The 24138-nt window shown below is 45.5% G+C and overlaps 1 protein-coding gene across 3 annotated transcripts in view; it reads right to left on the bottom strand.

Moving 5' to 3' along the window:
- Positions 1 to 575: 575 nt before the first annotated feature.
- The window catches only part of LOC117703960 (zinc finger protein 64), a 36393-nt gene continuing 12830 nt past the window's right edge, over positions 576 to 24138 (bottom strand). For 2 of the 3 annotated variants that reach the window (XM_076930292.1, XM_076930294.1), the window contains 5 exons: positions 15394 to 15543; positions 14638 to 14700; positions 9395 to 9547; positions 8823 to 9074; positions 576 to 4701 (listed from right to left, as the gene is read on the bottom strand). In XM_076930292.1, coding sequence (XP_076786407.1) covers positions 3992 to 4701; positions 8823 to 9074; positions 9395 to 9547; positions 14638 to 14700; positions 15394 to 15543 — 1328 coding nt within the window. In that variant the 3' untranslated portion in view covers positions 576 to 3991. The remainder of the gene's footprint in view (positions 4702 to 8822; positions 9075 to 9394; positions 9548 to 14637; positions 14701 to 15393; positions 15544 to 24138) is intronic. The other variant, XM_076930293.1, reaches the window with a different exon arrangement.

Consider the following 24138-nt stretch of genomic DNA (forward strand, 5'->3'; position numbering starts at 1 on the left):
AGACTCAAAGCTCCTCCTCCAAGTGACACACTTCCTCTAACAAGGTCACATCTCCTAACAGTGCCACTCCCCTTGGGAGAAGCATATTCAGACTACCATGGATGGCGTGGTTGGAAGTGATGCTGTACAAGTCCAGGGACCCAAGCTCTGTCCCCAGAGCCTAAAGAAGCCAGCAGTGTGGTGCTGGAAAGGCCACCCAGTGGTCACCTGACACAGTCTTCCAGAGAACCCACGTTCAGTTCTTTGCACCCATGTCAGGCTCATAATACCTGAGACCCCCATCCCCTAGAGACCTGTGTTGTAGTAATTATTAAAAAAAAAAAAAAAAAAAAAGCGGCCACCAGTCAAGCCGACTATGCTGCTGAGGCTCTGCCTAGCTCAACCACGTGGCCAGAGGCCATGTGCATGCCGCAGCTAGAAACGGCCAGCCAGAAACACCACCAGCCCTGCCACCCACGAGATGCTGGTGTGAGAGATGGCTCTGCCAATCTTCCACGCTGTCTCTACAAGGCTGGGCATCGCCCAGACCATCCCGCCAAACATGCAAGCCTAGTAGAAAAATGAGACTCTAATGCTTAAAGATTAATCAAAGGCTTATATATTTGGTAATGATCAATAACAAGATGCCCTTACAATCAGAGGTGTAGCCCAATACCCAACCTAGATATACCAACTACCTTTGATTGCTACAGACAAGATAATATCAGTCTCCATGTCACCCTCTCTCATTCTCCGTCTCATCCTTAGCTCCTCCTCTTCCTTTATTCCTTCCACCTTAGCTTCTCCTACAGACCTGATGCTGCCTTTTGGTCGCCGTAGCCCTGCACTCAAGTTACATGTATTCTCTGTCTCATATACAAATGAGCTAAGTAAAAATGAAATCTTGATGGTGTGTGTATGTATGTGACTATTTCTTAAGAAGAGGAGGCAGGAGAATCAGGAGTTCAAGACTGCCTTTGGCTACATAGGACATTGAAGGTGGGGCTATCTAAGACAGTTTCTGGAAACCAAAAAGCCAAGAGTCGTGGGGTTGGGAGTTGTGGGGAGCTGGGTCAGAGGAGGATCCCTGGGGCTTGATGAGCAGCCAGCTATAGCTTAAGCACTTCAGTGGGAAACCTTGCCTCAAAAGTCTGGATGTCCAGCATTCAGGAGATAGAGGCTGGAGGATCATGAGTCTTCTTTGGCCACATAGTGAATTAGAGGCCAGCCTAGGCTATGTGATACGTAAAAATGCCTAAAAAGAAAAAGAGGAGGGGGGAGGAGGAAGGGAGGGAGCGAGAGAAAGAAGAAACCGAAAACATCAACCTGCAGCCAATATTCTTTCTGGAGCCTGGGTCGCTGCCCCTGAACACTACCTCTGAGAGGATACAGGAGTGTGGGCACCCAGGACAACCCAGAGCTGGAGCATCTGTGTCACCTGGTCATGATGGCACCAAGAGTTGAGGCAGCTTCCTTCTTGGAGGTTGTCTATAAAGCAGCCAGAAACCCCGAGCAAAGGAGCGAGAGTTTGCTCACTACCAGCTCTGCCTTGGAAGACTTTGCAGCTGAGGCAAATAAGACAAAAGGAAGCCAGTCCTCCAGCGTGACGTCAGGACCCTTGCTGGCTGCTGCCATGATGCAGGTCTTCCCTAGGTGCTTGACAAGTCTCCCGTACCCCAGGCTAGCCTCAGGCTTACTATGTAATGATGACCTTGGTTAGATGGCAGGGAATTAATTTCCTGTTTCCATGACAACTAGATCATCCTTGGTCTTGCCACCTTTGGTTGCTTTTGTATAAAAGCTGCAGAGCTGGAGTTGGAGAGACGTCAGCGGTTCAGAGCCCTTGGTGCTCTTGTAGATGGCTTGGGTTTGGTTCCCAGCACCCACATGGCAGCTCGAAACCATCCGTAGCTCCAGTTTTAGGGGATCCAATGCCTTCTGACCTCCATAGGCACCTGGCACACGTGATGCAAACATACGGGCAGGCAAAATACTGCCCATATACAAATAAACTTACAAATCTGAAAACGATTGCAGAGCTGAGTGGTTGCAAGGGAAGCCCTCAACGCTGGAAGCCCTCAACGCCTGACCGGAACTTCCTGCTCCCTCTGTGTACCGTGAATCCAAATTTCCTAAGTGGGCCAGATGTGGTGGTGCACACCTTTGATCCCAGTATTTAGGGGGTAGGGGTAAGGCTGGGGACTGGGGCGGCAAAGGCAGGTGGATCTGTGAGCTCAAGGCCAGCCTGGTCTATATAGTGAGGGCTATCCTTTGAGATCCTGTGTCAAAGAGAAAAACAAAACCAAACTTGCTTAGTGATATCAGGTTGAGTCTAAGGCCATTGAAATTCACACAGCCATTAGTCCAGAATGCCTTTGAAAAGGATGGCTTCTTTCCCATTTGGTGGAAGGCGACTGTATATTTTATCCTTCTATGTATAAATCATCCTTCTATGATTTGCTACTTGAGAAGTCCACAACCTTCTGTTTCTAGAAATGCAAATGAGATTCATGACAAAGGGTGAGAGAGAAACAGAATCTGCACGGTGGCCTGGATGCTCACACAACAGCCACCCGGTGAGACAGTCACAACACAGGAGACAGTGCTCAGGAGTTCCCTGAGGGAGTCTGGGTCTTTTGACCTTGTCGTCTTGTTCCACAGTGTCCTTGCACTGTTGGCTCCTGCTGCAGAATGCATCACAATTACAATGCCACCGATCTAGAACAAGCTACTTCAAGTTAGGCAGGGGCTCTACCACTGAGCCACACCCCCAATCCCTCACTGGGGGATTCTAGACAGGGGCTCCACCACTGAGCCATGCCGCCAGCCCATCTCTTAGTGATTCCTAGGTAAAATGTTCTTTAGTTTACTGAAAATTCCCATCCTGTCCTCTTTCCCACCACCAGATCTATTTAGCCCAATTGCAAAAGCCCAACGACATAGCTAACGAGGCACAGTTTTGTTTTGTTTTGTTTTGAGAGGAGGATTTACAAAGTCGAGGTTGGTCTCAAATTCCCCATCTTCTTGCCTTCACCCCCCAAGTGTAGGGATTATAGAAGCACACCACCATGCCCAACTCACACAAACATGTATGTTAAACAGGGGCAGTGTTTTTGAAGAAAACAGGCCAGTGCAGAAAACAAAATTCTAGATGACCGACAGGCCAGTCTAGATGCTGGAGCTTCCAGGTTTTAGAGTGAGCAACAGATCTGACTGGAGGGTTAGGTTAGTTTTTCAGTTGCTCCGAGGTGAGCCAATTCTGGAAACTGGGTAACAATGGAGTGCCCTTTCACTCACTACACACCCCCGAAGCCCGCCCAGGATTCACGGGGCCCCAGACTTTTCTTTCTCAATTTGCATTTCAAGTTCTGTAACCAACAGAAGGCTGAGTTAGGGCTAGCTTGATCTTTGGCGCCACCATCAGTTCAAACTGCGTTTTGCTTCACTGGGAAATGACGCTCATATCCCTTCGGGGAGAAGTTTGCTTTTTTATTGAAAAACAAAACAAAAACAAAACCAGAGAAAAGAAACACCACAAATATATAAGGCTAATACTAGCAGCCACTACCCAGGTTAAGACAGGATTTTACTACACACCCTGACAGGGCACGGACTCCTTTCTGCCCCCACACAGCTCAGTTCACATGCAGTGTGGTGGGCATGCCAGTTTAATAACTCCTCCAGAGAACAGTCAGTTTTCCAGTCTCAACTCACATGCAGCGACTTTCCCCATGGGGGTAGACTTGTGCTTAATGGTCCCCACCTTTGGATGGCGGAGGCCACAGGGTGCTCAGGGAATACGTGAAGAGAGGGAACTGAGCTGTGGGCAATCGTCCCCGAGGCCTTGTGTTGACACCGATGCCCTCGTGGGTTAGCCGCTCTGCTGCTGGAGGCTGGGGAGGACCGGACTGCCAGCTCTGGAAGAGAAGGACAGATCCTCCCTACGGTGTCCCCGTGAAGGGCTGGCATCGGCCTTGTTCAGATTCCTGAGAGACCGCCCATGCTTCCTTTTCTAGAGGTCATGGCTGGGCTCCAGAGTGCTCTCTAGCTGCCCCACAGAGACCAGGGGGCCAAGGTGCCCGGAAGCAATGCCTTCTGAGGGGAAAGTGACCAGGTTTGAGTTCTTGTTCTCGTCCCAGTCACTGTGCTGCTTCCGATGGCACCTCAGAGAGTCATCCCTGACAAAGGAGGCACCACACTTGTCACATCCGAAGGCCCTCTGGGTGACGATGTCGGCCACCTGGTGGGGGCTGCTCTCCCCAGGCCCATCCTTGCCCTGCGGGGCCCTGTTCTCTGTCTTGGCACCTTCTCTGTGCACCTTGTCGATGTGTTTGGCCAGGCTGCTGGGCCGCTTTGTATCAAAGCTGCAGAAGTCACATTTGAAGGGCCGGTCCTTGCAATGGACTCGGCTGTGTACGCGCAGGGCGGCTGGGCTGGAACAGGAGTAGCTACACTCAGGGCATTTCTCAGGATGGTCGGCCTGATGCAGGCGACTGTGCTCTAGCAGGTCGGCCCGGTCCCGGCCCTGGAAGGCACAGTGCAGACACTTGAAGGTGTGCTTGATACGGATGTGGGACTTGAGGTTCGCCTTCATGGTGCAACGGACGTCACAGAACTCGCATTTGAAAGGCTTCTCTCCCGAATGCACGATCATGTGCCGCTTTAAGTCCGAGCTGATTTTGAACTTGGCGCTACAGAGCCAGCACTGGAAGGGGGTGTCCCCTAGCAATGGAAGGCGTAATTATATTAGAGTGGGAAGGCAACAGAATTCTCCAGTAGACATACCTGGTCAGGAGACAGGTGGGTCTTTTGAACGTCTAGATAGAAACCCAACACTTACCATGTATAATCAATCACTCATACTGTGTATTTTATAGATGGGGTAGCTGGTGCTCAGGGGGTTCAAGTGGTGGGGCCCACACTCCTGTACCACCCTCCACCCTGCAAGTCCACATTCAGTGACACTTGAGTTCTAGAAATGCAGTGTATGTTTCATATGAGTTCTCAAAGTAGGATTTAAAGAATCTGGCTGATGAAAAAAAACTCAGGGGTTAAAGCACTGTTTAGTTTGGCAGAGGACCCATGCTCAGTTCCCAGAAACTGGCAACCACCTTTAACTCCAGTTGCAGAGGAACTGATGCCCCCTTCTGGCTCTAAGGGATAATAATATAATTTCCCTTGACAATTAACAAAGAAAAAATAGCTTTGCCAAAAGTAGAGTAAGCTGTTAGTTATCAACAGATAAATTATATGGACTATAAAAAATTGTGGGCTGTTTGTGTTATTATTACTCATGTGCTCACAGCAGCCCTTTGACAAAAGAAACCATTAATGTAGATTCATCCTTCTTCATCAACAAGTAAAGTTTGTGTTAATACAAGATTGTAAAATAGAATCCTAAAAACATTTTCGATAAAATGTTTATTCCTTATTCCAAATAGCAATTAAATTGGTTATTGAAAAATAATGATACTTAGCCTATTACATGGCAAACTTTTTAGGCAAATTTGATGATCATTATCCAAAAGACAAGTTGTTACAGTTTTTCTCTATGCATGCTTTTATATTTCCTAAAATTTACTACGCATGCAGCTCATAGAAAAGATGTGTGCTGTATTTACTGTATTTACAGATGCCTCATCTATTGAGAAGGCAGTATATGTAATTAGATCACATGTTTATTTTCTGGAGTTTTCCCTACTTGAGCACAAATAATTATATTATGTGTTGTAGCCACTGTTTGATATGCTAAAAAAATCAAGCTTTCAATTTATATACTCATAGCCAGTATATGGCTCATAATTTATAATTGCTTAAAATTGTTCCTTTTTTAGATATTGCTAATTCTCAAATTTTATAGTTATTTATAAAAATACAGCTTAATTTAAAAAACATGTACTGTTTCTTAACTTTATAAAACATTTAAAAGCTTATATGGGATTGCCTGAACCCTAGGGCAATGCCAGAGCAGATTCGTATACTAGGCAGATTATAGGCCTCTCAGAAATAATTGGCCATACTATCTTATTCTTTATAGCATCAAAATAGTAATAGCTTGATACAATAATTTGGCATTTCTAAAAAGTGTGCAAGTTAAATTGCAAAAACTTGTTTTCAGTATTCTCAATTTTTTCATAATGGTGTTAAACCTTGAGGATTTATATGTAATCAATTTTGGCAAATAGATGTTACTTATTTTTGATTTTAAAAAATTAAAATATGTACATGTGACTTGACACCTTTTAGGCTTTATAGTTGCAACTACTTTAACAAGAAAAGCAACTAAAAAATATAATTAGTTATTGCCCATATTATTTTCCTGTGCTTGGTGTTCCATACCAGACTAAGATAGGTAATGGAACTGACTATTGCAGTTATTTGACTACAATCAAACATTTGAGATGTTTTGTTGACAACTTAATATTACCAGGATTCCTTATTATCCTCAAGGACAAAAAATTGTGAAAGAGAGATTATGAAACTTTAATATCTTTATAACTCTCGGAGTGTGGGAAAAACAGCTATTGGTGCTTCTTCCCTGATTTTACAAAAGCTCTAAAAAGTTGGCTTTTTAAACTAAAGGGGGGGGGGGGGATTATACCCTCCAAGCTCATCAAAAGCACATCTTGCTTTTGTGTTATTTGTTTTAAATTTACTGCAAACTGATGTTAACGATCAGCCTGCAGCAGATCACCACTGGCACCCAGTCACTTCTAGGGTCAAATGGAGAGATCCCTAAACTAATACTTGAAATGGTCCTGACCCTATTTTAATTTGGGGTCATGGCTCAGTCTGTATTTTTTCAGAAAAAGAAAATGGAGCCTGATGGCTGCCTGAAAGATTGGTCTGTCAAGTAGACACGGATCTTGAGCCTAATAATTATGATTCTGATGATGAAAATGGCTCAAAATCCTTATCAGCCAACCGATTTAACCTGGCATGTAGCCTCCATCAATACTTGAAGCCACTCACTATATACCTGGTGGCTAGACCTTGTATCTGATCCCTGTCAACTAGCAGTTGGATTAGATACTGGAAATTTTCCACTTTCAACTTATTTCCTACATTGCTTGGATAATCATGTTGCTGTTAACTTTTGAACCTTGTGTCTCAAGCAGATAGGTTGCCTTCACAAAAAATCTCTCTCAGCAAGCCCAGCCGTTCTCGTCATGGCAGTTACTCATGGCTATGAAGAATTGCATTGAGTGCATGCTCACAGGTCCTTTGGTCTGAATGTGGTTTTAGTCTATTTGGGAAAGAGTGTGCCAATGATGGCCGGTTAGTCAATGATGGGTAAGAGTGTACTTGAGCTCCTATAAACCTAAGACAGAGGCATATATCAATATGCTATGTATGTTTTGCAGAGACATACGTCAATATGCTATGTATGTTTCCCTCGAGGACGGGTAATATAGGAGCAATATAGATGCCAACCTAAGCCAGACACGGTCGCCCGGCCACTCTGTACTCCAGATGGGATGAAATCATGTACCCCATCAAGCTGCTGGCACTGCTCATCTTTATAAACTAAAAAAGGGGGAACTGTACCCTTCCCCCAGCCATGAGCAGTCCTGAGAGACCTTGTTTACCACAACAGAACAAGTGATAGGATCTAGGTGGAGTTACCCACCTTAGTTACACAGAACACAAGAAGCAGAACTGCCCCTGGGCTTGCCTTGAGACGTCTCCGGACGTGACCTGGAATAGATTATGGATTATCCCACCCATCTCTGGCTGAAACCAGGAGGGGTTGTAGGTTGGGTCTTCCCCTTTAAATTGAGAGCTGAACATTAAAGCTTTGAGCCTTGATCAGAGAACTTTGTCTTGGCTTCATCTCTTCTTGCCCTCCGTCCCCCTTTCATTCCCAGCCCCCCTTTCAGGAGAACCCAGTTGACTCGTGGCCACAGGCGGCTACATGCAGGGAAAGCTGGCTCTAAGGACTGTGTCTAGTTCCTTCTGTCTACTGGAATACAATTTTCTTTACTCAAAAGTCTCTGATCAGACCTTCTGCCTCAGTCTCACCCATGGGATAGTTTTGCTAGGTATAGAATTATATGTTCAAAGTCACGTTCTTGGTGACAAAGGGTCTCATTGTATCCCAGCCTGGCCTTGATCTTTACCTCTGATTACCACTGCTTTTAGCTCTCAGGTGCTGGGACTACAGGTGTGAATCACTATCATGCCTGATTTATGTGGCACTGGGGATGGGACCCATAACTTCATGCATGCTAAGTAATTTCCCTACTAATTCAGCTATGTTCCCCAGCTCTTCCTAACTCAGTTTAAAAATGCCAACATATTTACATTGGCTTGGCATCTTCTATGAGCTTTTTGAAATGCTTGTATCTTGTTGTGAATGCCTGAACACTCTACCTATTTGTGTGTGGACAGGTATACAGAGAATAATGGGTTGTTTTTATCAGATAACAGTTTTGTGGAGTCCCACAAAGAAGAGAAAGGAAGCCTTCCAGACCAAGATGTGTGTGGTTTACAACTGCACCAAACTGACTTTTGTTATGTTCCTGGAGGAAGTCAGGAGAGCAGAGAGTAAGCAAAAACACTAAAGGCATCTAATTGGCCAGTCACATTTATTTAAGATGCACACTTTGTCACGTGGCTGTTGTGATGGGTACCCATCCCTAACCATATTCTATATGGTTATCACGGAGACAACAGACATCACACCATTCTATTGAAAAACCATCATTTGGGCAAAGAAGACCCAAACAAATCACATTGGGCCAGACTACAAATTACTTTATTTCTACCAGCAACTTATGATGGTTACTTGTGTCTTTAAAAAGTGAAGGTGAATAAAGAGGAAACGTAAAGAAGGGACTTACCTGTATGGGAGCGCAGGTGAACCGTGAGCTGGCTGGAGTTGCGGCTGGCATAGGGACAGAGCTGGCACTTGTATGGCCGCTCATCTGAGTGGATGCGCAGGTGTTTCTTGAGGCTGCTGCTGTCCACAGCCGCATAGTCACACAGGTGGCACTTGTGTGGCTTCACACTTGTGTGACAGCGCATGTGCATGGTCAGGTTGTCCTTCCGGCTGAAGCACTTGTCACAGAACTCACACTTGTGAGGCTTGTCACCTCCAAACACAAAAGCAGTCAAGGTTACAGAGTTTCTTGGTCAGGGTGGTGTCTTGGTTTCTTTTCTTGTTGCTGATAAGATACCATGACACAGCAATTTAAAGGAGAAAGTTTTTTTTTTCCCTTTCATTTTTTGGCTCACAGTTGAAGGTTTAAGTTCATGACAATGAGGGAGTATCTTGAAGTGGCTGGTTGCATATCATTCATAATCAGGAAACAGAGGAATGGATGCCTGCTGCTGCTCAACCCCTTTCTCTATTGGTATAGTCCAGGATCCCACCTAGGGAATGGTGCCTCCCACAGTGGGCGTGTCTTCTCACCTTGGTTAGCTCTATCAAGATGATGCTTTAAAGACACACCCAGGGGCTGGAGAGATGGCTCAGTGGTTAAGAGCATTGGCTGTTGTTCCAAAGGACCCTGGTTCAATTTCCAGCACCCACATGGCAGCTCATAACTGTCTGTAGCTCCAGTTCCTTCACACAGACATATATACATATGCAGCAAAAAAAAAAAAAAAAAACCCAATAAAATAAAAAACAATTTAAAGACATGCCCAGAGAGGCCTATCTCTTAATCACTTCCAGATTCTGTCAAGCTGACCATTATACTAACCATCAGTGGGTGATAGCGTGAGCAGAATGGCCTACTCCCCCTCTGTCCAACAGCCATACACAGAGGAGAAAACCAAAAGTCAGAGTGGGAAACTAGAGAGCTGTGTGTTGATGGCTTCACCATTAAGGAATCCTGAGAGACAGATCAAGCACAAATGAGAGAGGCTAAGTCCCATTTGGGACAAAAGAAATGGTCACAGAAGGACTCAAGGTAAGAAGTGACAGGGGTAGGGGACAGGCTTTGGCCCCTGGATGAAGGAGTACTTACAGAGTAACCTTTGCCAACTCCCAATCTCTACCTTGGGCTCAAGTAGCCTACCTTGTCCTTGAACTTGGAGCTGACCTTTCGGCTTCCTCTTTCCTTCCTTCCCCATCCCTTTCTTCCTTCCTTCCTTCCTTCCTTCCTTCCTTCCTTCCTTCCTTCCTTCCTTCCTTCATGACAGAGTCTTACTATGTATCCTGGCTGTTGTGGAACTCTCTATATAGACCAGGCTGGCCTTGAACTCACAGATCTTCATCCACCTGCCTCTGTCTCCCAAGTGCTGGGATACTAAAAGTGTGCATCTCCATAATACACAGCCTTTATAGCCTGTCTGGATTAAAGTTGCTCACCTTTGAACTTTTATTTTATTAGACTGAAGGAGAAAGAGAGAGAGAGAGAGAGAGAGAGAGAGAGAGAGAGAGAGAGAGAGAGAGACAGACAGACAGAGACAACACTCGTAGGACACAGGAGTGGTGTGAGTCAAGAGGATAATGTTTAGGGGTCATTTTCTCAATATACTATGGGTTCCACAGACCAAACAGGTCGGCAGGCTTGTTCACCAAGCCTCTACCCACTAAGTCATCTCATTGTCCCTTTTTAGTAATAATTATTATCACAATACTAATGCTACTAAAAGTCAGGCATGATGGTGGACTCCTGTGATCCTAGACTGTGGCAGGAAGAGACAAAACCAAGCAGCCAAGGTCACTCTTCACTATACAGTTAGTTGGAAGCCAGCTCAGGATACAGGACACTCTGTCTCAAAAACATGGAAGTGCACCACCCAGAGGGCATGTTATTGTAAGGTGTAGCTTTTTTCTCCTGTAGCTAGAGTCCTCTTGGAGGCATACTGCCTCTGTCTGCTAATCTAGGCCTAGACCTGGAAGCTCCTGGCCTCCGTACAATCTAATCTAGGCCCACAATGTTTTCAGCCTCTGAGTCTTGCTGCTGAATAAGCTCACCCTTTCTAGTTCTTTCTAGAACTCTGGCTGGCTGGTTCAACTCAGCTGTTCTGGCTCAGACTCCTTTCCATGATGGCTGATTCAACCTGGCTTCTCTCTCTTGGCCTCTCCTGAATTGCTCTCCTTAGCCTCATACTAACTTTGACAATTGGTTCTAATCTTCTGGCTCCTTCTCATTCTCTGGCTCTGTCTTCACCTGTGTCTAGCTTGTTTTCTCTTCAACCTGTCTCTGTACAACTGTCCTGGTAAAACTTGTCCCCTTCTTCTTTGTCTGAGATGCTTTATCCTCTCTCTTCTCCTGAGGGCTGGGAAAATCCCACTCTCTCAAATCCTTCTCTGATCTGCCACTTTGTCTGCAACTTAATGGGACATCACTTTCAAACATGGGCGCTTCTTTCTACAAACTAACTTTACCCTCACTGTTTGGAATCAAATGTGTGTGCTGAGGGCTGAGCCACACTGCAAGAAGAAACAGGTATTTTCAGCAAATAACACAATCTTGGCGTTCATAGTGTGGGCAAATATCCTGCACCATGTTAACTAAGGAATTCAGGTGACGATGCTGTGGCCACGCAGGCTTGCCTGCAACAATATGCACCTTTCATTTGGGATGTCCAGAGCAGGAGAGGTTGTGGGGAGTAGGAACTAGGAATATATGGGAGTTGCTTTCAGGCCAATTCATGTGCACACTTAAAGCTGCTCTAAGAAACAATATGGATTAGAAAAAGAAAAGGAAAGAGAATCAACCACCATGGTCATGGCTGGTCCTGAAGCTCGGTGGTAGAGTACTCGCCTAGCATGCAAAAGACTCTGGGCTCTGGTGATGTAAAATGGTCAGGAGTCCCTGTTTCCAACCATACCTGTGGCTGGAATGTCATCACACCTGTGTGTGTCAGCCCCAAGCAACAAGAGATGTCACAAGGGACTGCATGTGGGCATGGACTTTGGAACCCGCTGATGGGTCCTCTCCAGCAGAGGGCGCTCCAAAGCATGGGCTATGTTTCCCATCAGGTTTTGCCTTGTTAGTTACTGCTCAGTAAGATGTTCTATTAAGATGATGGGTCTGTGGTTATTGTAAAAGTAATATTTAATGTTTCAGCTTTAATTTCTAATGTAGAAACCACAAGAGGACATAAGCTTGTTGGAGGCTGTGGTGGCCTGCATGAGAACACGTGGTCACTGGTTGGCAGTGGTGTTTGTGGGGGAGTCTCACAACTACTTGGCATTTTAGAGTTAGGTCACCATTGGCCGGGTCCCCCAGGGAGCGATTCTGCAAGCTCCCCAGGACTTCCTAGCTTCTTTTTATTTTTAAAAAATGACATTCATTTATTCGCACTTTCCCTCTGAGGTGTGTGTGTGTGTAAGTTAAAGGACAATCTGTGGGAGTCAGCTTTCTCCTACACCAGGCCGTCAGCTTGGTGGCAGCTGCCTTTACTTGCTCAGCTCCCTCTTCATTTTTGTTTTTCAAGACAAGGTTTCTGTCTGCTCTTCCAGAGGTCCTGAGTTCAATTCCCAGCAACCACAGGGTGACTCACAACCATCTGTAATGGGATCCAATGCCCTCTTCTGGGCTGGAGGTGTACATGCAGAACTGTTAAACAAGCTGCCTTTTATTCTTCAAAGGATGACATGCTTACCCTGAAGGCTGGAGAAGATGTTCTCTAACAACCTGGTGACCTGTCTCTAATCTGTAGAGCCAACTTTAGGCCCCAATCCTGAGCTTTGTCTCTTTGTGAAGAGAAACTTTCTTTAAGAAGGAGGCTCAGAGGACTTTGATCCTCCATAGATAGAATCCATCCTTCTGTTTATTACACAGCCGTCTTACCTAGGCCCAGGTTTCTGAGCCTTGTTTATCAGTCAACAGAACTCGTTCTTCTGGTTAGGATCACAGTCCCTTTGCTACTGTAGAGACTTAAGATTAATAAAAAGCTCCTATTTCAGTTTTAAACTCAAACATTAACTTCCTCCAGGCACACATCCCAGGAGAAGCACATTTTAAAGACTCAAACAAACATTCCAGGAAGAAAGACCCAAGATAGGAGTTTATGAGCCCTTAACACAGTAAACCTCAGTAAACAGAAGCTACTTAAGCTGACCTTCTTTGTTGTAAAAGATAAGGTGTAAATTTGAGTTACTTAGCAACCGGGCCTGGGAATGGCTGTTTCAAATGTAGCCTTTGTGGTTATTGTTTAAGAAGTAATTGTATGCTGGTGGTGGTGCATGCCTTTAATCCCAGGACTTGAGAGGCAGAGGCAGGCAGATTTCTGAGTTCGAGACCAGTCTGGTCTACAGAGTCAGTTCCAGAACAGCCAGGGCTATCCAGAGAAACCCTGTCTCAAAAAACCTAAAAAAAAGAAGTAATTGTATAACTGCACTTGTAAATTCTATAAAAATAGTATACAAGTTGCCCTCAGCTTTAATTCAGGGTTCTTCTTGCCTACATGCAAAAGAACCCCAGAATACTGGTTGTCATCTTATCATCTTATCATCAATAAACCTTATGTTATTGCAGCGAGTCCCATCTGTGAGTGTCTTTGGGAAAGCAAGTCCCCTGGATTTGAATCTTTAGAGTCCAACACTATAAGGGTGTACTTTGCAGGGATTCTCCTGAAGCTTAGCTGTGATAACTGTGGAGACTTTCTTTCCAAAGCTTTACTGTGTTTATTTAAAAGATTTATTTATTGATTGATTTTGTTTTTTTTGAGACAGGGTTTCTCTGTATAGCCCTGGCTATCCTGGAACTCACTCTGTAGACCAGGCTGGCCTCGAACTCAGAAATCCACCTGCCTCTGCCTCCTAAGTGCTGGGATTAAAGGCGTGTGACACCACTGCCTGGCAAATTTATTTATTTTATGTATGTGAGTACACGTAGCTGTCTTCAGAAAACACCAGATCCCATTACAGATGGTTGTGAGCCACCATGTGGTTGCTGGGAATTGAACTCAGGACCTCTGGAAGAGCAGTTGGTGCTCTGAACCACTGAGCCATCTCCAGCCCGCTTTACTGTGTTTAAATTTGTAAGAAAAATAGCTCCTTGGTCAGGCTGGGGACGTTTTTGACCTAGAGCCTTCTCAGTCAACTTGGTTCCTTTAGCAGCAAATGAACCAATGCTCTGGCCCAGACAGGCTCTCAGAGGGTTTATTCTTTAAAGAGACAGGCAGTAGCTATTTTGGGATTTGGGGTACACTCTTTACCCTCAGATCCACAACTGTAGAGCCACATCAGCCACATAGGAGTGTTGGGCAAAGGGCATGGCAGTGGCAGGGGGGACTTGGGTTGAAGTTAACTGAGTCTGTTTCAGAGACAGGTATGTTTATCCCAGGGTCCTACCACACAGCCCGAGATAGCTATGAACTTGGGCCAACAAAACATTCGGAGATCCCCTCCCCCCATGGCCTGGTATCTGAGCACCTGGTTCTTGAGCGTGAACTTTATAGACAATACTCTGCCACTCTGCCAAAATGTTGGGCACCCCAGTAAGTCAGACCCAGACCTTCGTTTGTGTTAGCAACTCTCTTGGATCCTCTGTAACTGGCTGACTAGAAACTTCTTGAAGCAATGGCTTGGCTGCAGCCCGAGCTTTGTCAAGAGCACCCTCACATCCCCTTTCCTGCCTCCTCCAAGCCCAACCACTAAACCAGAAGTCCCTGGGCAGAAAGACTCTCTCTCTCTCTCTCTCTCTCTCTCTCTCTCTCTCTCTCTCTCTCTCTCAGTGAATGGACACATACCGGTGTGGATTCTTAGATGACGGTCCAAATCTTTCATGCCATGAACTGTTTTGAAATGGCAGCCTAGAAGAGAAGAAAAGCTTGTTCTTAAACACCCAGCCCCAGAATCACCAGGGTTACCTCTAATGGAAGCCCACCCATGCCTTCATTTCCTGCTTTCAGTACAGCTGTCAACAAATGACAGCACCTGCCAACACTTTCTCACAAAACAGGCATTATGTTAGGTGGCTCTGCTCAGCCATATTCTAAAGCTGGTGTCCAGCCTGTGGCTTAAGTGGAGGGCTCGGACGTTTGGTGGGCAGTGTATCAGGTGCATCTTTCATTTCTTTTCTGTCTGGCAGAGCTGGGGATGAAACTCAGAACCTTCGGCATCCTCACCAAGCACTGTGTCTCTGGGACACATCCTTGGCCCTCACCTTTGCCTTTTTTCTTTTTTCTTTTTTTAATAGCATCAGGCAAGACTGGAACTCACTACCTCACTAGGCTGTTGTCAAACTTGCAGTAAGCCTCCCTAGATGTGTCCCACCCCCACTTCTGCATTTTTGACTTACTGGGGTTCAACTTAAAAGCAGCTGTGAACTCAATTATAGTCTCCCAAGGAACTCTGACAGTAAGGGGCTCACAGAACCCGTCCCCCAAGAGGACATGCATCAATCCTGTGAGTGACCTTGGAGGGCAATACAGGTGCAGGTGCAGAGACTCCCTGCACCAGTACTAGGCAGGGATGGAGCCCTTCCACCATGTCTGACCCTTTACCTGGATAGCAGCAGTTAAAAGTTCTTTCTCCAAGGGTGGTCGTTCGCCCCTTTGCTTCTGAGGGCAGAGCGACTGCAGGGGCCAGCTGGGCATCTCTGTCTTTAGCAGGGAGGCCCACTGGTTTCTGGACATCGTTGTCGAGCACAGAGTCTGAAATGGAGACAGGAAGTTTGGCTTGACTGCTGAGTGACAGCTGTCACGGTGAATCTGAGAGCTGCTTTCATCTTTAGCCAGTTTCCCCAAAAGTACTTTTAAATATGAAAACTGAGGGTTGGAGAGATAGTTCTAGATGATCTTTGGGAGGACTGGAGCTGGGCTCCCGGCACCCAGGTCTGGCTGCTTACAACTGCCTGTCCTGCATGAAGGCATCCGATGAACCTTCTAGCCTCTGCAGACACCTGCACCCCTGGGCTCATACACAGACACACAACCACACATATACATATAAACATAAAATGAATCCTTAAAGTCACAACTGGGGTTGGGGTTCACCTGGTGTCCAGGAAGCCCTGAGCCAATCAATCCCTCTCTGTGCACACACCAAGCCTGGTGGTGTAGGTATGTGATCCCAGCCCTTGAGTAGTGGAGGCTAGATTAGAAGTTCAAGATCATCCTTGGCAGCCAGGAGGTGGTGGCGCACGCCTTTAATCCCAGAACTTGGGAGGCAGAGGCAGTTGGATTTATAAGTTCGAGGCCAGCCTGGTCTACAGAGTGAGTTCCAGGACAGCCAGGGCTACACAGAGAAACCCTGTCTCGAAAAACAAAACAAAACAAAACAAACAAACAAACAAAAAGAGATCATCCTTGGCTACATAGTGAATCCAAGGCCAGCCTTGGCTACATAAGAACCTGTTGCTGCCTGGCGGTGGTGGTACCCACCTTCAATCTCAGCACTCGAGGAGGCAGAGGATGGTGAATCTCTGAGTTCAAGGCCAGCCTGGTCTATAGAAGGAGTTCCAGGACAGTTAGGACTACACAGAGAAACCCTGTCTCAAAACAAAACAAAAAAAAAACCAAACAAACTAAACCAAAAAACCCCCAAATAAAACAAAACCAAAAAATCTGTTTCTGGGGCTGGTGGAAAAAAAACCCTGTTTCCAAGAAGAGCAAACAAAAAAAGAACTCGATGTGACAATACCTCTAGAGAAATAACCAGTCAGCAAGGCAGTTCTGAAACATCAAGCCAGCCTCAAACAGCCTAGATTAACTCTGGTCGTGAAATTGTAGTGATCCTCCTGCCTCTGAGTCCCAAGTACTATGATTCCAGCCATGTTCCACCAATTCTCAAAGATGTAACTTTCTTTTCGTTTTATTTTGTAAAAGATAATGTTTGCTTTTATTTTATGTGTATGAGTACACAACACGTGTGTGTGTGTGTGTGTGTGTGTGTGTGTGTGTGTACCGAGTGCATGCAAGGCTGACAGGCCAGAAGAGGAGTGTAGGTCTCCTGGAACTGGACTCACAAACAGTTGTGAGCCTCCATATGGGTATTAGGAACTGAACCTGGATCCCCTGCAAAAGCAACAAGGGCTCCTAACCACTGAAGACATCTTTCTAGCTGCTAAAGATGCAGGTTTTTTGGTTTTGTTTTGAAATAGGGTCTCACTACATAGCCCTGGCTGTCCTGGAACTCACTCTGTAGACAAGACTGAGCTCAAACTCTCAAGGAACTGCCTGCCTCTCCCTCCCCTAAAAATGTAGTGTAAAAAAAAAAATCCCAGCTGGGCAGTAGCAGGGATCCCATTTAACCCAGCTCTCAGAAGCAAAGGCAAATGGATATCTGAGTTTCAGACCAGCCTAGTGTACAGAGTATGTTCCAGGACAGTCAAGGGTACACAAGAAATCCTGTCTCAAAAAGCCTATTCAGTCCGGGCAGTGGTGGCGCACATCTTTAATCCCAGCATTGGGAGACAGAGGCAGGTGGATTTCTGAGTTTGAGGCCAGCCTGGTCTACAGAGTGACTTCCAGGACAGCCAGGGCTACACAGAGAAACTCTGTCTCAAAAAAACTAAAAAAGAAAAACCTTAAAAGAAAAAGCCTATTCACCACTGGCTATTATTTTTGTAATAAATAATAAACAGGAATTATAAGAAAATGGGGGAGAAAAAGCCTTGTTGGGAACAAGCAAAAGAAATTTATTCTAAATTGTTATAGGATATTTGAGCCTGTTTCTAGTTGTGGTGTGGCTCAGCCTTAGCACACACCTTTACTTCCTCTGGCAGGAATATGGTCATGTCTTTCATAGTCACCTTTAATCCCAAACAACTAAGGTAAAGTTACTTTATGGAAGGAAGCAGCCATGTTTGAAAGTGGTGTCTAATTGAGTGGCAGACAAAGTGATGAATCAGAGAAAGATTTGACAGAATAGGATCTGCCCAACTCTCACAAGGAGAGAGAGGAAAGGGAAGCTACTTAAGGGAGAGACAGACAGCACAGGAGGAGGAGAGTACAGTACAGGATACCGTAGAGTTCGTGGAGAGCAGTGCAGTAGAGTTGACAGATTAGAGCTGCATGGAGAGGGAGAAGGAGGCAGGCTTACTGGGATAGTTTACAGAGACAGAGTGAAGACAGAACAGCTAGACACAGGTAAAGACGGAACAAGCCAGAGAACAAGAAAGAGCTGGAAGATTATAAAGGACTACTTTAGTTTGAGGCCAGGCAGAGTAATTCAGAGGCCAAGAGAAAAGCCGGATTGAATAAGTCAGTGTGGAAAAGAGTTTGAACCAGAACAGTTGAGTTGAACCAACCAGGTAGAGTTCAAAAAGAACTAGGAAGGTGTGAGCATATGCAGCAGCAAGTCTCAGAGGCTGAAAACATTCTAGGACTAGATTAGGTCTTATGGAGGCTAGAAGCTTGCAGGACTGGGCCTAGGTTAGCAGATGGAGGCAGTAAGCCTCAGAGATGACAGTTACATCAGGGGATTAAAGTCACTCCTACACTGAGTTCTTTGGGTTCCTTCTCAGACACCACTTAATCACAAGGAGAAACTAAATGCAAAGTCCCAGGTTCTAGGGGAGCTGGGGACTTCCCTAAAGCTAAACAGCTTCTATTATAAGAAAACAGTTGTCTGAGTCCGGCCATCACAGGGACAACGTCTCCATCTTGCTGGCAGGGTCAAACCGAGTCATATTCCCAGGTCCAGGAACCTGCTCCTATCCTGATTGGTGAAAGTGCTCTTACTCAGTTCCTTATGTCAAAATGTGATTGGACAATGCTAAGCCCATCCAGCTCTTTATGGCTTCATCCTTTAAATGTATTGTACAAGGTCCCTTCAAGGTCATAGTTCAGCTCGAGAGTCTGTTCTGTATCCCTGATTGATTAGTAGCAGCTTGTTTACAATACATTTTTGTCATCTGAGCGGACCTGGTATTTGAATTGTGTTGAACTCAAGCAGGAATACTAAGCCCAAGAATTCTTAGTAGGTACAACAGAACACTGAAGGCACCAATCTGCTTTGTTATTATTTACTGTTGTTGGTTGTTGTTGTTGTTGTTGTTGTTGTTGTTGTTGTTGTTGTTCTTCTTCTTCTTCTTCTTCTTCTTCTTCTTCTTCTTCTTCTTCTTCTTCTTCTTCTTCTTCTTCTCCTTCTCCTTCTCCTTCTCCTTCTCCTTCTCCTTCTCCTTCTCCTTCTCCTTCTCCTTCTCCTTCTCCTCCTTCTCCTTCTCCTTCTCGTTCCTCTTCCTCTTCCTATTTTACAATTACTTTGTGTGCGTGCATATGTGGGGTTCATGGATAAGTCAGAACATAAGCCGTGCGAGTTGATTTTCTCCTTCCACCATGTGGATTCTGGGGGTTGAACTACGACCATTAGGCTTGGCAGCATGTGCCCTTATGCCCAGAGCCATCTCACCTGCACACACAGCCAGTCTGCAATGCTTAGGCTTGCTTTACTATGGCGCTGCTTTGCTTCAGCTCAACCATGGGTCACAGGCCACCCTTGAGGCATTGCGCTCTCCAGGATAAAACATTTCAGCAAATTGCTGAAAACATGGGAGTTGGAGAGAGAAACCAGAGACCACCATAAGCTGAGACCTGACACATGGGAGCCTTATCTGGCTCCTGAATCAAAAATGCCACAAAAGCCACCTGAGATGGTGAGACATCCTGTCTTGGGTTTAGATTAGGGATGGATATTGACAAGCTTCCGAGCTGAATGGCACCACACTTTGGTTTAAACACAATTAAAGCAGGGAGAGAAGAGTTTGTGTGGAGGAGAAACACGGTTGGCCCTGAGCAGAACCTGAGGAGTGGGTCTGCATGTAACTGGGTATTACTCTCCCAATACAGAACAGTGTGGAGAACCCACATGGCATTGTGTGCATGCACATATGTGTTCATGTGTGTGAAGGTGCCCACACAGTGCACATATGTGTTTGTATGTGAAAATGTACTCACAACGCACATGTGTTCATGCGTGTTAAGTTGTGCACATAGTGCACGTGTGTTCATGTCTGTGTAAGTGTGCACACAGTGCACATGTGTGTTCATGTCTGTGAAGGTGTGTACACAGTGCATATGTGTGTTCATGCCTGTGAAGGTATGCACACAGGGCACATCTGTGTTCACATGTGTCAAGGTGTGCACACAATGCACATGTGTGTTCATGCATGTGAAGGTGTGCACACAATGCACATGTGTGTCCCTGTGTGTAAAGGTGTATACACATGTGGAAGCCACAGCTTGATGACTGTGCCTTCTGTAGTCACTCTCCATCTTATTTCTTTCAGTCAGGATCTCTAATGACTCACCAGAATAGCTAGACAGGCTGGACAGGGAGCCCGGGATCCTCTTGTCTCTGCCTCCCCCAGTGCTGTCTGCAGGGAGGATAGCAGCTCTGTTTACCACACTAGACTTTGAAGTCTAGCCTGGGTTATTCTGCTTCTGCCCCAAGCAGGGAGGGCCCTCTAACTTAGCCAGCTTCTGCTAGGCCTGTGATACCTGGACTTCATGGTGGTTGGCTTATGGTACCCTTGTTGGGAACAAGCCAAAGAACTTATTCTAACTACTACCATTTCATTTTCTGACTCCACTAATGATAGGGAGAAAGTAAATTCTAGGCCCCAGGCCCTAGAGGAACTGGAGACTTTCCAATAGCTGAAATAGCTTCTCTTGTAAAGAAACAGTCGTCTGAGTCCAGACATCTCAGGGACAACTTGTAAGGAGATAGTCGTCTGAGTCCAGACATCTCCAGGACAACGTCTCCATCTTGCTGTCCTGGAACTCACTCTGTAGACCAGGCTGGCCTCGAACTCAGAAATCCGCCTGCCTCTGCCTCCCAAGTGCTGGGATTAAAGGTGTGTGCCACCACTGCCTGAAATCTGTTTTTATTCAAACCTTCTCTTTTGACTGTCTCTTCATGAATCCTACATGCATTTCTGCTGGCAGGAGACATCAATTCGAAGGCAAACTCCTCTATCTAACCCAGGTTCTCTCTGACTTTCAGAATTCATTGCTCAGCCCAGTATATTTCATGGCACCGTGTATAATCACTCGTACTGTTAGCCCATTTTATAGATGGGGTAGCTGGTGCTCAGGGGGTTCAAGTGGTAGGGCCCACACTCCTGTACCACCCTCCACCCTACAAGTCCACATTCAGTGACACTTGAGTTCTAGAAATGCAGTGTATGTTTCATATGAGTTCTCAAAGTAGGATTTAAAGACACCTGGCTGGTAAGCTAGCTTAGTGGTTAAAGCTCTGGCTGGTCTGGCAGAGGACCCATGCTCAGTTCCCAGAAGCAACACGGAAACTTGCAACCACTTTTAACTCCAGTTGCAGAGGAACTGATGCCCCTTCTGGCCTCCACCAGTACTGCATACATGTGGTGACCAGACATATATGCATACTACCCATACACATGAAATAAACATAAACAAACCTTAAAAACAGTAACTACAACAGTTTACAGAGATGTTTGCAATTGTGTTTGGCATGCAACAGTTATTCAGCGTGTACTACTAACCTTTTTAATTTTCTAGGTACACATTGGCTCTTTTGAATCCTTTTCTCCCAGAGACAAAGTCTCACTATGTAACTCTGACTGTCCAAACTCATTATGAGGACCTGTGTGGCCTTGAACTCACAGAGATCCACCTGCTTCTGTCTCCTAAGTACTGGGCAAGCACCACTCTGCCTGGCTCAGAATGGAAGTTATCTATAATGTACAGAGGTGGCACCAAGCACTGGGGACAATCAGTAAAGAGCCATAACTTACTGTGTTGGCTCAGTTTTCAGTCTTTTCTAAAGGTCTTGCACAGGTTTTGGTAATTTTAGAGGTGGCTACTTTATAGTCATTATCGGCTGGTTAAAAGTTCATAAGTCATCTCTGCTCGCCCTACCTAGCAGCTGTGTACCCATGGCAACGACCTGATTTTTCTACCATTACTGTCTAAGGCAAACTGCAGCCCACACCAGAATGAGACTTTCTTTTTAATATCCCTTCTCTTTCAACCGTCAGGAGTCTCTTTTATTTATACATGTAAATTAAAGTGCATTTTCATCCTTCTTCTCCATCCTCTACCCCCGCCGCCCCCCCAGACAGGGTCTCACTGTGTAGCTCTCTGGCTGTTATTGAAACTCACTATTTAGACCAGGCTAGCCTTAAACTCAAAGATCTGCTTGCCTGAAGAGTGCCGGAATTAAAAGTGAATACCACCACTGCCTGTCAAACTTTCATTCTTACCTGGCATGGTAGCTCATGTCTGTGATCCCAGCACTCAGGAGACTGAAGCTGGAGGATCACCATGGGTTTGAGGTCAGTCTGAACTACTAAGCAACATCTTATCTCAGAAAGCCCAAATAATGGTTAAAACACACACACACACACACACACACACACACACACACACACACATACAAAACAAATATGGCTTAGGGAGATGGCTCAGTTCCCAGAAACTCGCAACCACCTTTAACTCCAGTTGCAGAGGAACTGATGCCCCCTTCTGGCACTAAGGGATAATAATAATAATAATAATAATAATAATAATAATAATAATAATAGATAAAACAAAAACCAATACATTGGAACAGGACAAAACAAACAGAAGGAAAAGAGCCCAGGAGAAAGAATAGGAAACCGACACCTACGGCTCACTTACTGAGGAATCCCACACAAACACTAAACTGAAAGCTTTTATATATATATCCATCCTACAGAACAAAAAGAAAGAGAAAATAAAATAAAACAAAAACCATTAAAAGCCCAGTAAGATTAAAAAGAAAAAAATATGGCGGGCTAGAGAGATGGCTCATTGGTTAAGAGCACTGACTGCTCTTCCAGAGGTCCTGAGTTCAATTCCCAGCAACCACATGGTGGCTCACAACCATCTGTAATGGGATCTGATGCCCTCTTCTGGTGTGTCTGAAGACAGCGACAGAGTACTCATATACAGAGAATAAATAATTCTTAACCACTGAGCCATCTCTCCAGCCCCGAGAATAAATAATTCTTAAAAAAAAAAAAAAGATATACCATTATGAGACAAGGACCCTCCAAAGGTGCTGTTGGGTTTGCTTTCTCTTGGTTGTTGTCCACTAGTGGGCATACAGCCTGCTCTTAAGAGTAGTTTGTTTTCCCAGTGAGATTCCCTTGGAGAAAACAAAGTTTCCATTTGCAAGTGGTTATCAATAGGAGGCAGCTTCTGGATTAGGTCAGGGACATGTGCCCACCTCTCCTTCCGTCTCTAGGACTCCATCTCCTGTGAAGGCCAGGCCCCCTGAGCACTGCCTCAGTCTCCATATATGGACTGACATTGTTGATTTAGTGCAGCCTGTTGTGACCCCTTTAGAGGTCAAATGGCTCTTTCACAGGGGTCACCCAAGACCATCAGAAAACACAAATCTATACATTATGATTCATAACAGTAGTAACATTACACTTATAAAGTAGCAGTGGCAATACTTAATGGCTGGGGGTCACCACAATGTGAGGAACTGTATAAAGGGTCACAGGTCAGGAAGGCTGAGAACCACTGGTATAGAGGTCTTGGTTTCTTGGTGTCCTCCAACCCCTGGCAGCTCTGTTTTTTCAAGACAGGGTTTCTCTGTGTAGCCCTGGCTGCCCTGGAACTCACTCTGTAGACCAGGCTGGCCTCAAACTCAGAAATCTGCCTGCCTCTGCCTCCCAAGTGCTGGGATTAAAGGTGTGGACTACCATTGCCCATACTCTGTTTTTATTCAAACCTTCTCTTTTGACTGTCTCTTCATGAATCCTACCTGCATTTCTGCTGGCAGGAGACATTAATTCAAAGACAAACTTCTCTAACTCCCAGCTCCTCTCTGACTTCCAGGATTCGTTGCTCAGCTCAGTATATTTCATGGCAGTTAACCGAGTGGGTCAGAGTCCTTGGCTGGTGTACATGGGAGGAGGTGACTGCCCTAAGCAGGAGACACATGGAACTGAGCAGGCTGAGCAGCCTTGCCATTGGGCACTGGCTTCTCCTGTGAGCTCAGTGTGGCCTTAGATATCTGTACCCCAGTTTTAAGCACTCAGATATACTCTCAGGGTACTCAGATGTCTGCAGGGAAGGCTGGCTCTAAAGACCGTGTCTAGTTCCTTCTGTCTGCTGGAATACAGCTTTCTTTACTCAAAAGTCTTGAGTCTCTGATCAGACCTTCTGCTTCACTCCTGCCCATGGGATAGTTTTGCTGGGTATAGAATTATATGTTCAAAGTCAAATACTTTGTGACAAAGGGTCTCATTGTATCCCAGCCTGGCCTTGATCTTTACCTCTGATTCCCACTGC

The sequence above is a fragment of the Arvicanthis niloticus genome, chromosome 2 (assembly GCF_011762505.2).
Source record: "Arvicanthis niloticus isolate mArvNil1 chromosome 2, mArvNil1.pat.X, whole genome shotgun sequence".
In the NCBI taxonomy this organism is placed as follows: Eukaryota; Metazoa; Chordata; class Mammalia; order Rodentia; family Muridae; genus Arvicanthis; species Arvicanthis niloticus.